Raw genomic sequence first — 15256 nt, forward strand, 5'->3', positions numbered from 1 at the left:
GGGGTGGGGGGTGGGGGGTGGGGGTAGGAGAGAGGAGATGGTGTTGGCATCACTAATCGCAACCCACATATATAATAAAAAATATGAGGGTGAAGAAAAACATAATGGATGAGACCTTGTAAGAGTCCAACATCTCATTGGAAGTAAGAACTTAAACCAAGCTTAGGCCTAAACAAGTTCTCCACAATCCACTAGAGCCAACAGACTGAGCCAGGCAAATCCAGTTTTCAAACAAAGCTGGTTGCCGAGATTGGATCCTGTGGAACACAAGATGCAATGAAAACCTGCTTGTCCAATCACAGGAAAAGATAAAAGCTAAGGGACAGTTAGGTAGATACACACCAAGAAACCAAGTGGGTTTTATTTACTGTAACACCATTATAAAATTTTTCCTCTCCAGCGAATGGGCATGCAGAAACAAACCCCTCCTTCCATGAGATATGGCACTCTGTCTAAATATTGATGCAATCATAGCATGTTCTTCCTATATGTAGCAAATACGACATCCAATTTCTCCAACTTAGGATGCAAACAGAAGCAAAACAAATTATTGACCAATTGACTATGGAAACGAATAATAATGTAGAAATGCAACCCTAAAATGATGCAAAAGATAATGGAAAAATCAGAACAAACAATGCACACAGATTTTACGAGGTTCGACAAGATTGCCTACGTCCCCGGTGAGATGAGATCCTGCTTCACTATCAATGGAGAATAGGGACAGCACTCGTCCCTCACACCTCTCAGTATTGCTTGCATTATAGAGAAACCCTCGCTACAAATATATAGCGAAAAACCCTAATCTAGAAAGTACACAATTGCCCTCAAATAAAAAATTCGAGCGGGGGGCTGCACCCCCTGCCCCCCTTGCAACCCCCACGGCCCACTAATCGGCTAGCGGGACCGTCGTCCTGTCTGTCGAGGCGCTGCACCAGTACTCATTGGATTAAACTGTGACGGAACACAAGACATCGTACACCAACATAACAACTCATAATAGAAAAAGAACAAAAAAAAAAAAAAATGATAACTCCATAAGGCTTGAGGATTCCTTTTCTTTATACCAGTCTAAAGCAACAAGTGATGCTGCTGCAGCAACTGATGGGCATATGTTCTATTAGGAATAGAACATAATGTTTTAAAAGACATTTTTAAATATCTACTCATCCACAGTAGTCTAGTGGGAGCACAGGTGGCACCTTTATGACTAGTTTTCTAAGAACCAACATGATCAAATTTAAGGAAAAAATATAAAGTACACCTCAAAATCATATAACCTTATGTGAATAATTTTGTTGTTGACTTAAGCATTTCAATCCCTATATGTTCTTAATTCTTATAAACTTACATGCTTTAAGCTGAATATGGACATTTGTACGAATTTTGCAAGAAATAAGGAGATAAAACTGCATAAAACTAAGATGCTATGATTAACAACTTCATGCAATCATACAACAAAGAGACCAAGCAAATGAGCATCAAAATAATAAGACAAGGCACAGGCTTACTCAAACTAAAGAAATAGCCACCACCATCTGCTATTGGTGTAACTGATAGGCTCTTCCTCACTTGACCAGCAAGACTGTTACATTAAATGCTTGTCAACTCATCAAGTTTGAAAATTAAATACAAAAATTCTTAAACTAGTGGAAATAAAATGATGGCGACATTTTATCACCTGGTCCATAAAATGTGCCACTTTCTCGTATTATAATCTCAACCTTTTATGCTAATCCTTTCAGTATGATAACAGTGATTTTTCTCAGCAAAGGATAAAAGACTACCAACCTTGTTTTCATAGAAGGATCATGGAAAAATTCACAGGAATCATTAAGGCCCAGGCTTATCACAGATCCAACCTCAGTCGGTGACAAAGCAAATACCTACAAATTATAAGTTCAGTCAATGAGTCAAGCTTAATTAACATCAGAGTTTCTGTTGTGTTAAATAGGATGCGCTTCAAGCAAATAAAACCAGTCCTCACATAAGCATTTAAGTGATGCAGTCACACAATATTAGGGATTTGGGATAATCTTGCAATTTTTCCATAATTTTATGTCAGGGAAATTGGATACGCAAAAGCGATTGAGCAACTATTTAGTTACCTAGTTATTACAATTTCAATTCAGCTTAGAGTTTGATTACGAACATTATACTCTTTCTTTTATATATGTAAGCATTCGCACCAAATTTGGAGATCGATTTGATCGAATGGAACTTATTTGAGTTCTTGTAGGCCGTGGCTGAGGTTACGTGGTTCTTCTTGTTCTCTTTGTCCAACCCAGAGAAAGAAGAGATCTCCTCCATGCTTCCATCCTTTATTTCCTATTATTATTCTGCTATCCTGTTTATTTTCCTGCAACTTGTGGTACTTCTGGAACAAATTAACTTCGCTTCTGAGTTCTGACACACCTTCAAAAGTTGGTTTGGTCCAATATTTTGGGCATAGGTTGCCCTCTCCTAGGCAACCCAGACCCTATGGTCTTGCATCCAAAGTCCATTCCTACAGTGATGTATCCTTGACACCAAATCTGGTTCTGTACAGTCTGCCAGATCCATTTTGCAGGGTTTGATACCTTCTTAATACTCGTTGGAATTGGTTGCTTGGATAGGGAATTGTTCCAGCCGTAAGTGAGTTTACTTCTACCGCTGGGTTTCTAAAGCCCTGTTCATCAAGATTACAGAACAGCCCCTACTTTCTAAAGAATAGTTGTCAAGGCATTGCCTAGGCGACCAAGGAGGCTTTGTCTTTACTGGTGTCGCTTGAGATTTCACCTAGGCGCCACGAAAACTCTGTTCAAAAATTGGTTCTATTATATTCTTCCTTTAAGTTAACTTCCAGAAAATTCTCCAATATTTTTGTCCCAGCTTAGTTCCAATTCTGTCTCCTCTTCCAAAAAGGACCTTTGATGTAGGGGGTTCCTAGGTGACTAGGTCTCCTACAAGATTAACTAACTAGGTAGGGTTAATTCAAGGGACTTAGGTAGATAGGACAAAAAGAAACTCAGCAAACAAGATTAAGCATGCAAAATAAAATGTGACTAATAAACAAAGTAGCAAAAAGCAATAATAATCTAGACGGAAAAACACATAAATTCTTACTTAAGTTTCAAGTGGGGACATGGGGCAGGGAACAAACGACATACGAATGTTAGGTTCAGCACAAATCAATCTAGCCACCCAAATTAGATATGCAAACAATCAATGTCCTCTAGCAAAATAGAAAATCGGCAAGGTTTTTAGAGATATAACAGTGACGAAACGACTTAAAACAACGGGTAAAAATAGGCATAAACAAAGGGCAAAGGCTGGTTTCAATGTTAATGGGCTGCAATATATAATAGGGATTAATGGAGGTGGGGAGGGTTTAGTTTAATGTTTTACCATGCTGCTGTCCAGATCTGAGGAGAAAAGAAAAGATCAAGGTCCTCCAAAATAAAGAGATGCAGTCCACCTTTAGTTGATGAAGACAAGTCCAGCCAGTTGTATAGAGATCCTCAGTATTGTCGATGTAGCTTGGTGAATGATGTTGGGGCTCTCAGCAACTCACGGACAGCAGGTACAACCAGCAATAATCCATTCATTGAAAGGTGATCAGCACCAGCAGAGAGTAAACAGCAACCGAGAGTAGCAACAACCGAGGGTAGTAGCAGCAGTGAGTAATGGCAGCAGTATGTAACAGCAGTAGTGAGTAATCGTAGCAGTGACAGAAAAAAAAAGAATGAAAAAAAAAGAGAGGGAGGCAAGACAAGAGAGAAGAGAGAATAGAGAAGAGAGAGCCGAGAGACTAAAGAGAGGAAAGAGGCGAGAGAGAAAGTGAGAAAGACGAGATTGAAAGAGAGAGACAATCGTGAGAGGGGTGGGGGCTTTGCTCTTGGCTGTTTTTCAATTCACATTCATTGAATTAAACAATGGCCAATGGCCTTACACTTAAATAGAATAAACTTCCAAAAATAAAAAAAAGATATTTAGAAACTCAATTGCTTGAAATAAAAAACTACCTAATAGACCAATAGAAAGAAGTCCTAGTTTCCTAATTATGAAAGACAATCAAATAACACTAGAAGTAAAGTAAAGTACTATAATCAAATAAGATCTTGTGGGGTCCACAAGATCTGCTGATTGGGAGGACAAGGGGGGGTCGAACCAAGCACTGGAAGGCTGGTTCAACTCCTCTCTTTCCTTCTTCTTTCTTGTTTCTTCTCTTTCCTTCTTCTTTCTTGTTTAATCTTCCAACCACAAAGATGGATCTGGTTGAATATTCTTCTTCTTTCGACTGTACACCTCAATGTCCCCATCAACTCTCCCCGGCTTGGAAGAATTCACCTCCGGTGAATTAAAGCTCATGTAATACTCAAGTAGGTCTGGGTTGAGTTGTTGGACTTCTTGCATTGTGATCCAAGTATTGTCAATTTCCGGACGTCCATGCCACTTGACCAAGAACTCTCTAGAACCTCCAGTGTGTGTGGACACAATCCTCTCATCAAGGATTTCCTCAACTTCTTCAGTTCTTCTCGTGACCTTAGGCACAGGTGGTAATGAGGTGGGGGGAAGTGGTTGGCTTGGCTCAGAAGTCTCATCAATGTTGAAAGGGAAGTCTTCAAGGTCATCAGGATAGAAAGGGGTAAAGGTAGAGGTACCATGGTATGGGACTAGGTCTTCAACATTGAAAATATTGCTGATCTCCATGCTAGCTGGCAGATCAAGAACATACGCATTGGCACCTATCCTCTTGAGTACCTTGAACGGACCTGTGCTACGAGCATGTAGCTTGCTCGCTTTTCCCCTAACAAAACATTGCGGCTTGATTCTTACCATCACCATATCACCCTCTTGAAACTCTTGTAGCCTTCTGTGCACATCTGCCTTCGATTTGTATTGCTCATTGCTCAGTGCTATCTGTCTCCTTATACCTGCATGCAAATCATGTATATGCTGAGCAAAAGATTCGGCTGACTGGGAGGTCCTAGAACTAGACACGACTAGGATAAGATCTATGGGTGTCCGAGGATGGTATCCTCAACATATCTCAAAGGGGGACAGACCAATGGTACGGTTCTTAGAACTGTTATATGCAAACTCGGCCTGGCTAAGGACTCGATCCCAACTGGTAAGGTGTTCTCCTATGAGGCAACGCAATAAATTCCCTAAGCTCCTATTGACAACCTCGGTTTCGCCATCGGTCTGAGGGTGGAAAGCTGAGGAGGAACGGAGTTTCGTGCCCATCATCCGCCATAGGGTCCTCCAAAAATGACTAGTGAACTTAACATCCCTATCAGACACTATGGTGAGGGGTAACCCATGGTACTTGACAACCTCATTAAAGAAAAGTTTGGTTACTATGGATGCATCGGAGGTCTTAAAGCATGGGATAAAATGGGTCATCTTTGAGAAGCGGTCAACAACCACATAAACAGAATCATGGCCTCTCGAAGTTCTTGGTAGACCAAGCACGAAGTCCATGCTAAGGTCCTACCAAGGGGAATGGGGAACGGGTAGGGGAGTGTACAAACCCGTGTTTTGCTTTTGTTGTTTGGCGGTCTGGCATGTCCTGCACTGATTTACAACTCTAGCAACATCCTTCTTCAGTCCTAGCCAAAAGAATCGGTCCTCAACGAGGGTGATGGTCTTATCGCGACCGAAGTGGCCAGCGACTCCCCCAGCATGTAATTCCCAAATCAGGAAATCTTGGAGTGAAGTCCTGGGAATGCACAACTTGCTTCCTTTAAAAAGAAAGCCCTCCCTAAGTAGGTAGTCCGAGCGGTTGACTGGGTTTCTTTCACTCAAGGAAATGAACGGCTCACTAAAATCAGGACAGGTGGGGTATTGGTCCTTGACTCGCTGGAAGCCTACAACCTCTACACTCATTGCCTGGAGTAGCACACTAGCCCGACTCCTAGTATTGGTGCGAATGAGGAATATGTTCACCCGGCTTAGCGCATCTGCAGCAGTATTCTCGACACCAGGTCTGTGCTTGAGTACAAAAGTGTACTCTTGGAGAAACTCAACCCACTTAGCATGCCTCTGGTTAAGTTTCTTTTGGACACTCAGGTATCTCAGAGCTTGGTGGTCAGAGAGTAGCACGAATTCTTGCGGTAAAAGGTAATGTCGCTAACAGCGCAATGATTGGACAACCGCATAAAATTCCTTGTCGTATGTAGAATATCGTTGCCTAGCTTCATTAAACTTCTCACTAAAATAGGCAACAGGGTGGCCCTCTTGTCCCAGGACACCACCTATCCCAATACCAGATGCATCACAATTAACTTTGAAGACCTTAGAGAAATCTGGGAGGCGCAAGACTGGAGCTTCAGTCATAAGTTTTTTAATCTCATTAAAGGCCTTCGTAGCACTCTTAGTCCATTGAAACTCCTTCTTTTTCATGCAATCGGTGATATGAGACATAATGGAACTAAACCGGTAGATGAATCTTCTGTAGAAAGTGGCTAAACCATGAAAGCTTCGTACCTCATGAATGTTAGTTGGCTCAGGCCACTCTACAATCGCTCTCACTTTCTCAGGGTCAGCAGATACTCCTTGAGCTGACACAACAAATCCCAGGAAGATGACTTGATCACTCATGAAGGTGCACTTCTTGAGGTTGAAAAAGAGTTTCTCTTGTCTTACACATGAAAAACCTTATGTAAGTGATCCAAGTGGGAAGACGGGGTCTTACTATAGATGAAGATGTCATCAAAGTAAACCACAAGGAACTTGCCAATGAATGGTTGAAGCACTTGATTCATTACCCTCATGAAGGTGCTAGGTGCATTTGACAAGCCAAAAGGCATGACTAACCACTTAAAGAGGCCATCCTTCGTCTTGAAGGCTGTCTTCCACTCATCTCTAGGCCTAACCCTAATCTGGTGGTTTCCGCTCTTGAGATCAATCTTCGAAAAGATCGAAGAGTTGGCCATCATATCCAACATGTCATCAAGCCTAGGGATAGGGAACCTATACTTGATGGTGATCTTATTGATGGCCCTACTATCAACACACATACGCCAGGTGCCATCTTTCTTTGGCGTGAGCAAGGCAGGTACAACACACGGGCCAAGGCTTTCCCTAATGAATCCCTTTTGCAAAAGTTCATCCACTTGCCATTTGAGTTCCGCGTGTTCTTTGGGATTCATTCGATAATGGGGTAAGTTCGGGAGAGAGGATCCTAGAACCAAGTCAATAGAGTGTTGGATGTCACGCATAGGCGGTAACTCATCAGGTAGTTCCTCAGGGAATAGCCTCTCGAATTTCCTCAACAAGGGTTGCACTTCTCTAGGAGCCTCAATGAATAAGCGTGACCTATCGGTATTACTCTGTACGGCAACTAGAGCATAAATCACCCTTGACTCGTGACACTCTCCTTCAAATTGTTGTTGATTTAAGATGTTGAGTGTTTTGGTGGGGGCGTGTTTGGATGTACTTCCCTTGTGTTCTGGAACCCTAACTTCCCTAGGGGCACTGGGTGTCAGCCTGATCTTCTTCCCTTTGAACTCAAAGACATAGGTGTTAGACTTCCCATAATTGGTGACATCCCGGTCATATAACCAGGGCCTACCTAGAATGATGTGGGCAACATCCATCTCTAGGACATCACACCACACTCGATCCTCATATCCTGTAAAGTGTAGGGGAACTAGACACCTCAGATTTACAGGAATGGTGGTCTGATCAACCCATGCAACCTTGTAAGGCTTGGGGTGGGGTTCAGGTTTGAGGCCCATTCGAGCAACAACGCTCTTGGCGACCACATTCATGCAACTCCCGTTGTCTATGGCGACGCGGCAGTTCTTGCCCTGATGACGTGTAGGTGATGGAAATATTAGTTCGTCGCCAATCGTCGCTACTCTTAGGTTGTGAGACCATGCAACGCACAATGCTGAGCGTGAGGTCACCGGCCTCCTCGGTGTTCTCATCAGATATGGTCTCATCTGGCCTATGGTCCTCATACTCATGGTCCTGAAAACCCTCTTGGTCACTTTCCTCAGGGGTCTGGTCTCCTCCATAAAGATTCCTATTGGGACACTCTCTGGAGAAGTGACCAAACCCACGACACTTGAAGCACTGTTGCTGCCCACTACTCTTAGGTGCTTCTTCCAAAATTCCTTTACCCTTGTCAAATTGACGTTGTGGTGCAACAGGGGGTTTTGGGAATCCAGTTGAGCCTTGGGGTGGTTTTCTAAATTGAGACTCCCCAGCTTGGAAGCTCTTCCTCTGAGAATAAGTTATCATGGAGGATTCCACCTCAAGGGCTATCCTGAAGGCTTGTGGAACGTCTCGCACCAGGTGGGGTGCCATAAGAGACTGAATTTCGGAGTTGAGCCCGGTAAGGAATCTGGATAGTGTCTGCTCAACATCCTCCCGAATACGACTTCTAATTTTCAATTCATTGAACTTGCTCATGAACTCGGTCACAGTCAACTTCCCTTGCTTCAGGGTATTCATCTCATTCAACAACTGGAGCCTATAAGTGATAGGCAAAAATTCCCTCTTGAGCCGCTCTTGCATCTCTACCCAGGTGGTGATTGGCTCAAGTCCTAGGTGGTCCTCCTGGTACTCTAGGTCTGTCCAGAAGTCCTGGACAGCTCCAATAAGCTTGAACTTAGCAAATCAGTAGCGGACTTCCTCTGGCATATCATAGAAATCGAAGTACCTATCCATCTGCTTGATCCAATCCAGAAGGATCCTAGCATCAATCTGACCATTGTAGGTAGGGGCATCTACCTTAATCATCTGTCTGACATCAAAGCCCCCATCATGGTGCTCATAGCCCTCATCATCTCCATATTGGGTCTGGCGTCTTGGCGGTGGGCCTCGACCCCTACCCTGATCCCTACCACGACTTAGGCCTTGGAAGTTATCCCCTATCCGGTCATAACCATCAGTCTGGTTATTTTCGTTTACTTCCTCAGGGTTAGGGCCTCTGCCCCTAGGTTCAGTGCCAGTCATGTTACGGCCTTGCCATCCATCAAGGTTTTAGGTTTTGGGCACTTGTCTCGAGGGCAGCCAACTTATCGGTAAGGGCTTGGAGATGGATAGCTTGTGTTTCCTGTATGGTTTGAACGGCTTTCATGAATTCAGCCAGTTGCTCCGATTGGGTGGCGGTGCTAGGAGGGTCAGACATATCCTGGTATGCTCTACCACTACGAGTGGACATAAGGAGATGGGCAGCCAAAGGTACGGTTGCCACCAAAAACTCAAGGTCTACTCAAGATCTCCAATTGAGATAAGTAGTTAGCCCTTTCAATCTTGAGGTCAGAAATCTCCCTCTCGAGTATATGCTTTTGGAGGGAATAACGTCCAATGCTATTTGGTCCCGCCAACTTAAGAAATAAAAGGGTGTCCTCTAATCTATGATATCGCTCTCTTAGTTCAGACTCGACCACGGACAAACAGTGATGGAGACTAGACCTCAAAAGATAAGACATGTAAACAAGGGACAGCAGTACTTAATTACCCTAAACTTAGACAAAACCATGCTCTGATACCAAGATGATGTAGGGGGTTCCTAGGTGACTAGGTCTCCTACAAGATTAACTAACAAGGTAGGGTTAACTCAAGGGACTTAGGTAGATAGGACAAAAAGAAACTCAGCAAACAAGATTAAGCATGCAAAATAAAATGAGACTAATAAACAAAGTAGCAAAAAGCAATAATAATCTAGACGGAAAAACACATAAATTCTTACTTAAGTTTTAAGTGGGGACATGGGGAAGGGAACAAACGACATACGAATGTTAGGTTCAGCACAAATCAATCTAGACACCCAAATTAGATAAGCAAACAATCAATGTCCTCTAGCAACCAACTAAAATAGAAAATCAGCAAGGTTTTTGGAGATATAACAGTGACGAAACGACTTAAAACAACGGGTAAAAATAGGCATAAACAAAGGGCAAAGGTTGGTTTCAATGTTAATGGGCTGCAATATATAATAGGGATTAATGGAGGTGGGGAGGGTTTAGTTTAATGTTTTACCATGCTGCTGTCCAGATCTAAGGAGAAAAGAAGAGATCAAGATCCTCCAAAATAAAAAGATGCAGTCCACCTTTAGTTGATGAAGACAAGTCCAGCCGGTTGTATAGAGATCCTCAGTATTGTCGATGTAACTTGGTGAATGATGTTGGGGCTCTTAGCAACTCACGGACAGCAGAGAGTAAACAGCAACCGAGAATAGCAATAGCCGAGGGTAGCAGCAGAGTGAGTAATGGCAGCAGTATATAACAGCAGTAGTGAGTAATCGCAACAGTGACAGAAAAAAAAGAATGAAAAAAAAAGGGAGGGAGGCAAGACAAGAGAGGAGAGAGCCGAGAAACTAAAGAGAGGAAAGAGGCGAGAGAGAAAGTAAGAAAGACGAGATTGAAAGAGAGAGAGAATCGTGAGAGGGGTGGGGGCTTTGCTCTTGGCTGTTTTTCAATTCACATTCATTGAATTAAACAATGGCCAATGGCCTTACACTTAAATAGAATAAACTTTCAAAAATAAAAAAAAGATATTTAGAAACTCAATTGTTTGAAATAAAAAACTACCTAATAGACCAATAGAAAGAAGTCCTAGTTTCCTAATTATGTAAGACAATCAAATAACACTAGAATTAAAGTAAAGTACTATAATCAAATAAGATCTTGTGGGGTCCACAAGATCTGCTGATTGAGAGGACAAGGGGGGGTCGAACCCAGCGCTGGAAGGCTGGTTCGACTCCTCTCTTTCCTTCTTCTTTCTTGTTCCTTCTCTTTCCTTCTTCTTTCTTGTTTAATCTTCCAAGCACAAAGATGGATCTGGTTGAATCTTCTTCTTCTTTCGACTATACACCTTGATGTCCCCATCAACCTTCCATTGTTCACATTACTTACAGATATGCCATCACCCCTTTAAATCGGGTTCTGACCTTCTATTTAATTACAAATCTGCCAAGACTCTTGCAGTTCATTTATTTTTAACTTGGGTAGGTCCATGACGAACCCAAATAGGGATTTGTGACCTGGGTTTTGCATCATTAAGCGGTTTGAACTGTGGACTTTGGATGCAATGAGAAAAGCTTTATTTTACACACTACTTATTTATAGTGTTTTATGCTTTGAAACTGTATTTTGCTTATATCCTAGGCATTTCAATATGTTTCTGGACCATTTCCATATGTATCTAGCATATCAGCATATACTGGAGAATCTGTCCATCATATTTCTCCCATACTTTGGGACATTCAAGGACCCCCAAGAGGGTCCTTCAACCAGGGTTAATTGCTGACCTGATTCACATATCACATATCTGGTTTGATTAAGCTTCTCCTGCTTCTGTCCTTTTTTTCGATTTCAGACCTGAAGGGCCTTTGATTACTTTAGGTCTGACCCTTTATTGTCCATCATACTTGGGGGATTGATTTAAGCCTACTAAGAGTGACACTAGACCGGCCTTGTTGGTTAATCTGGCTCTTCGATTTTGGTTAATTATAAGTTTCCTATTTTCTTCAATTTCAGATTTGACTATTTTCTAATATTACTCTTAATCTGACCACTGGATCATCGTTGTATCCTGAAGATCATATATCCTAACTGTTTGTGTGTGTTAAAATTTGACCTTCATCTGAGATGATGTAGATAAGCCTGCAAAAGAAAGGAGCTGCCAGTTCCATCAAACCAGACCAGCCAGTCCCAATGTTGGCCCATCAAGCCAACCCAAAACCAGAAATTACATGAATGGTAATTTGGTCCCTTTTTTTGCCCCCTTTGTATTAACAAGTAGCCAAAGTCAGTTTTAGTATTTTAGAAGAGTCCTTTATGGTATTATGTTAGTTTCTTAGTGAACAAGTTAGTATTTAGTTGCTAAAATCAGTTAGTTTCTATTTTGGGTTTGTTTCTAAATTGTAAGGTTGTACCTTCTGTTATATAAGAGAAGTTGATGTAATGCTTTGAGAATTAATGAATGAATGAAGTTTACAGAATTAATCAATATCTCGTTTTTTCAAAAAGGCGAGACGAGATGCATGGTGGGATACAAATTGTACAAAAACTCCACCGAGATCGCCAGATCTTGCCAATTTTTGAAGAAAAAACACTAAGGAGTAAGGATTTTGGTGCTTTTGCTTAAGGATCTTCATTCCTACACTCATTGAAGCTTAAAGAGTAGAGAATATTACCTCCTTATCCTCATTTGGAGTTATTTTTCTTATTTATGATGTCTTTTAAATTCTTATGATTATGTTGCATCATGTGTTGATTGTGGAATGTGGATTGTGGAATAGAGCATACTAGGCTAAGGTCCGAAGAGTCGAAGACTACTTACATATAGTACGAAGTCCAAATACAATTTTAGGTTTGATTTTTTAAAAATTGATGTTTCCATTGTGTTTAGAAGGCCTAAAATAGGGTAAATACCAACTTTCAGGGCTACAAAGACCATATAGCCACCGAGACCAACCACCGAGTCGGCCCGGGAAAAAATACATGATCTCGGCGAGATCTTAGCAAGATTTGGCGAGATCTCTCTTTTTTGGATTAGTGAGATGGGAGGCGAGAGCGAGATCTTAAACCTTGCTTATTCCTGAGATACAACTTGGATAGCTATGGATGAGAGACCCAAGCTGAGAAAGCCACCCCCTACCCCCTTTCTTTTACAATTGATTCTCAACCCCTTCCTTTCTTCTTTTATTTTTATCTTTGTCTACTATTTAAAGTGAGATTGAAACCCTCTAAGATTGCTGATCAGAGGACACACACAGAGTCTGTATCGATTTTCATTTACAGAGTTTCCCCACAAAGAATGTTCAGGTATGTATCTCCCAAACCAGGTCTTTGATTGCTGCAGGATTTTGAGGGTTTGTTTAGGACCTTAGGAGGACCACTTTACCCAAATTTGAGGATCATCCAACACTTCCAACTCCAGTTCTTGAAGAATCACCAAAAGTTTTCTTTTTCTTACAACCAGCAGATCTCTCGCCAACAGAATTTGCTCAATTTTTTATGGTTTGTTCCTAACATAGGATCTTCATTTGATCCAAAATTCAGCTCTATATGAGTTGTGGTTTATGAGTAACCGAAATCTCCTCTATTCAGTTCTATTTTCCAAATCTGAGTTTCTGTTGAATCTGAACTTGATTTGTGTGTTGGAGTTTATGACGGATCCTACTGTGACTAATTACCCCTTGGTAATTTAGTCTTACATCATTAGAGGGTTGATTTTTGTTGACTTTTCCGTTTTGAGTGACTTGGGATCCCTATCCAAGGGGTGCTTAGCCTGAACCTAGGGTTCATTTTACCTACCCCCCACCACATATATTCCAGTATTCTAATATTTAAGTTTTGGAAACAGGTGGATCTGACTCCTTGGCACATATTTGTACCTGATCCCTGTACCCAAACCATGTAACATGATGAGTGACAAATAGAACAAAGAACACAACAAAGGCACATCACAGCAACAACCTGCTTCTTTTCCCAATCATATTTGCGTTGACCAATAGCAGGCCAGAAAGTCAACATCATCGAACCCATCCGATCAATCTTGGAACCTCCTGTCTGTGCAAGAAAAGAATCAGCATTGAAATTTATGACTCGCAGAATAGACAATAAAAATCATAATCCATACATAGGCAGCAGCATTCAAATTTATAAGCCAAAACAAGGAACAACGTATAAAACAAATTAAATCATACATACATCCAGTTTCCTAAATGTTGGAAGTGAAGGACGTATAGAGAAGGCAGCCTTGCCCTTGAAAACAGTATAATCAGCAAAGATCTTGCCCGATTTTTCCCCTGCAGACATAGAGAGACAGAATAGATATTTAAAATGCATAATAATCACAGAAGAAGAAAGCAGATACATAGTTTAGCTGAGAGCAATCATTACCTAATTCCTGACTCGAAGTTACAATGCCCCGAAAAGGAAGATTCTGCAGCCAAGTGCAATCTTTGACATTACAAGCCCTCCCTGAAAATAGTTTCTCAGACACAGCATTCCTGTTTAAAAGATGAAATTAATTATAAATTGCTAGAACTATGATCACTGAAGGATTCACATATTAGTGCAAGAATGTTGAGAACACTTCCAAAGTGTTAATCAACCCAAGCATTGTCTCTTTTGGCTGTATAGTGCATCATTCAGAACAATTTCCATTCTAATGAAAAATTAGACAATGTAATACTTAACTTAAAGACATGCGATAGAGAAAAACAGACAGAAAACAACATGGGGAGAAAACAAATAAGAGTTTCTCTGAGAAACAAATTGAGTGTCTAGTGCAACAATCTTCCTTCCAAATTCAATATATATCAAACCATTAGCAGCCATGAGTCTAAATCTTCTGGAAGCAGAAACACATTAGCCACCCAAGCCTAAGGTGTACAAAACATGCTCAGTACAAATGTATATTTTCAACTATACGAGATAATGGCAGATTTTTTTAGCAACTAACATGACGTAATTACAAACACCCACATACTAAATGTGAGCCCTCTTGATGTGGTCCAAACATAAAAAGGCAAGAATAGGACTTAAACAATCTAGAAATCTATGATTTCTATGGCTGGAATCAAAGAAAAGACAAGAAAAAGTAAGAGATCTTCAAAATCAAGTTGCTGCTCCATTTTCAATCAAATGATTGAAAGAAACAAATGACTAGACATCTGGTCATGTACAACACTTTATATCCCATTCTTTCCCTACTAATAGAATTTCCTAGATGCCTAATCTAGGGACTGTTTTGTCAACAAAAACTCAGCCATCCCAAGTAAATGGGGTGGGCTACATGGATTTGTCCACAACAAAAGAAAGAAGACATAAAAATGGGTAAAAACTCACCTAAATCGGGTTGGCTACATGGAGTCTAGCCCTCCAATCTGGCCTATTCAAGGTCATACTTGGTACAAGACCTAAACTATACATGTCTTTCCTCACTAGTTCTCCTATAGTCATTTTAGGTCTACCCTAGCTCTTTAGCTCCTTCAATCTGAATCAAATCACTCCTCCTTACTGGCACATCTCTAGGTCTCCATTGAACATGGTCATACTACCTCATACGGCTTTCTGAGAGCTTATCATGAAGAGGGGCAACTCTCAGATCAACCCTAATACAATCATTCCATACTTTATCCTTCCTAGTTTTGCCACACAACCATCTCTACTACACATTTCCATCTCAACTTCCTAGTTTTGTCCATTATAGCAAAAAGTTTTAAAAGGAATAACAAATTGAAACTACTAAATGTACTTAATGTGCCACTAGTGTATAGTTCCAAGACAAAAAGGGGGGGGGGGGG

The 15256-nt window shown here is 41.2% G+C and overlaps 1 protein-coding gene across 2 annotated transcripts in view; it reads right to left on the reverse strand.

Moving 5' to 3' along the window:
- The window catches only part of LOC122065132 (single-stranded DNA-binding protein WHY2, mitochondrial), a 20482-nt gene that overhangs the window by 4153 nt on the left and 1073 nt on the right, over positions 1-15256 (reverse strand). For both annotated transcript variants that reach the window (XM_042628941.1, XM_042628942.1), the window contains exons 2-6: positions 13848-13957; positions 13656-13753; positions 13422-13514; positions 1792-1886; positions 1512-1585 (exon numbers count right to left, since the gene is read on the reverse strand). In XM_042628941.1, the coding sequence (XP_042484875.1) occupies positions 1512-1585; positions 1792-1886; positions 13422-13514; positions 13656-13753; positions 13848-13957 (470 nt within the window). The remainder of the gene's footprint in view (positions 1-1511; positions 1586-1791; positions 1887-13421; positions 13515-13655; positions 13754-13847; positions 13958-15256) is intronic.

Source organism: Macadamia integrifolia, unplaced genomic scaffold, assembly GCF_013358625.1.
Source record: "Macadamia integrifolia cultivar HAES 741 unplaced genomic scaffold, SCU_Mint_v3 scaffold1887, whole genome shotgun sequence".
Classification (NCBI taxonomy): domain Eukaryota; kingdom Viridiplantae; phylum Streptophyta; class Magnoliopsida; order Proteales; family Proteaceae; genus Macadamia; species Macadamia integrifolia.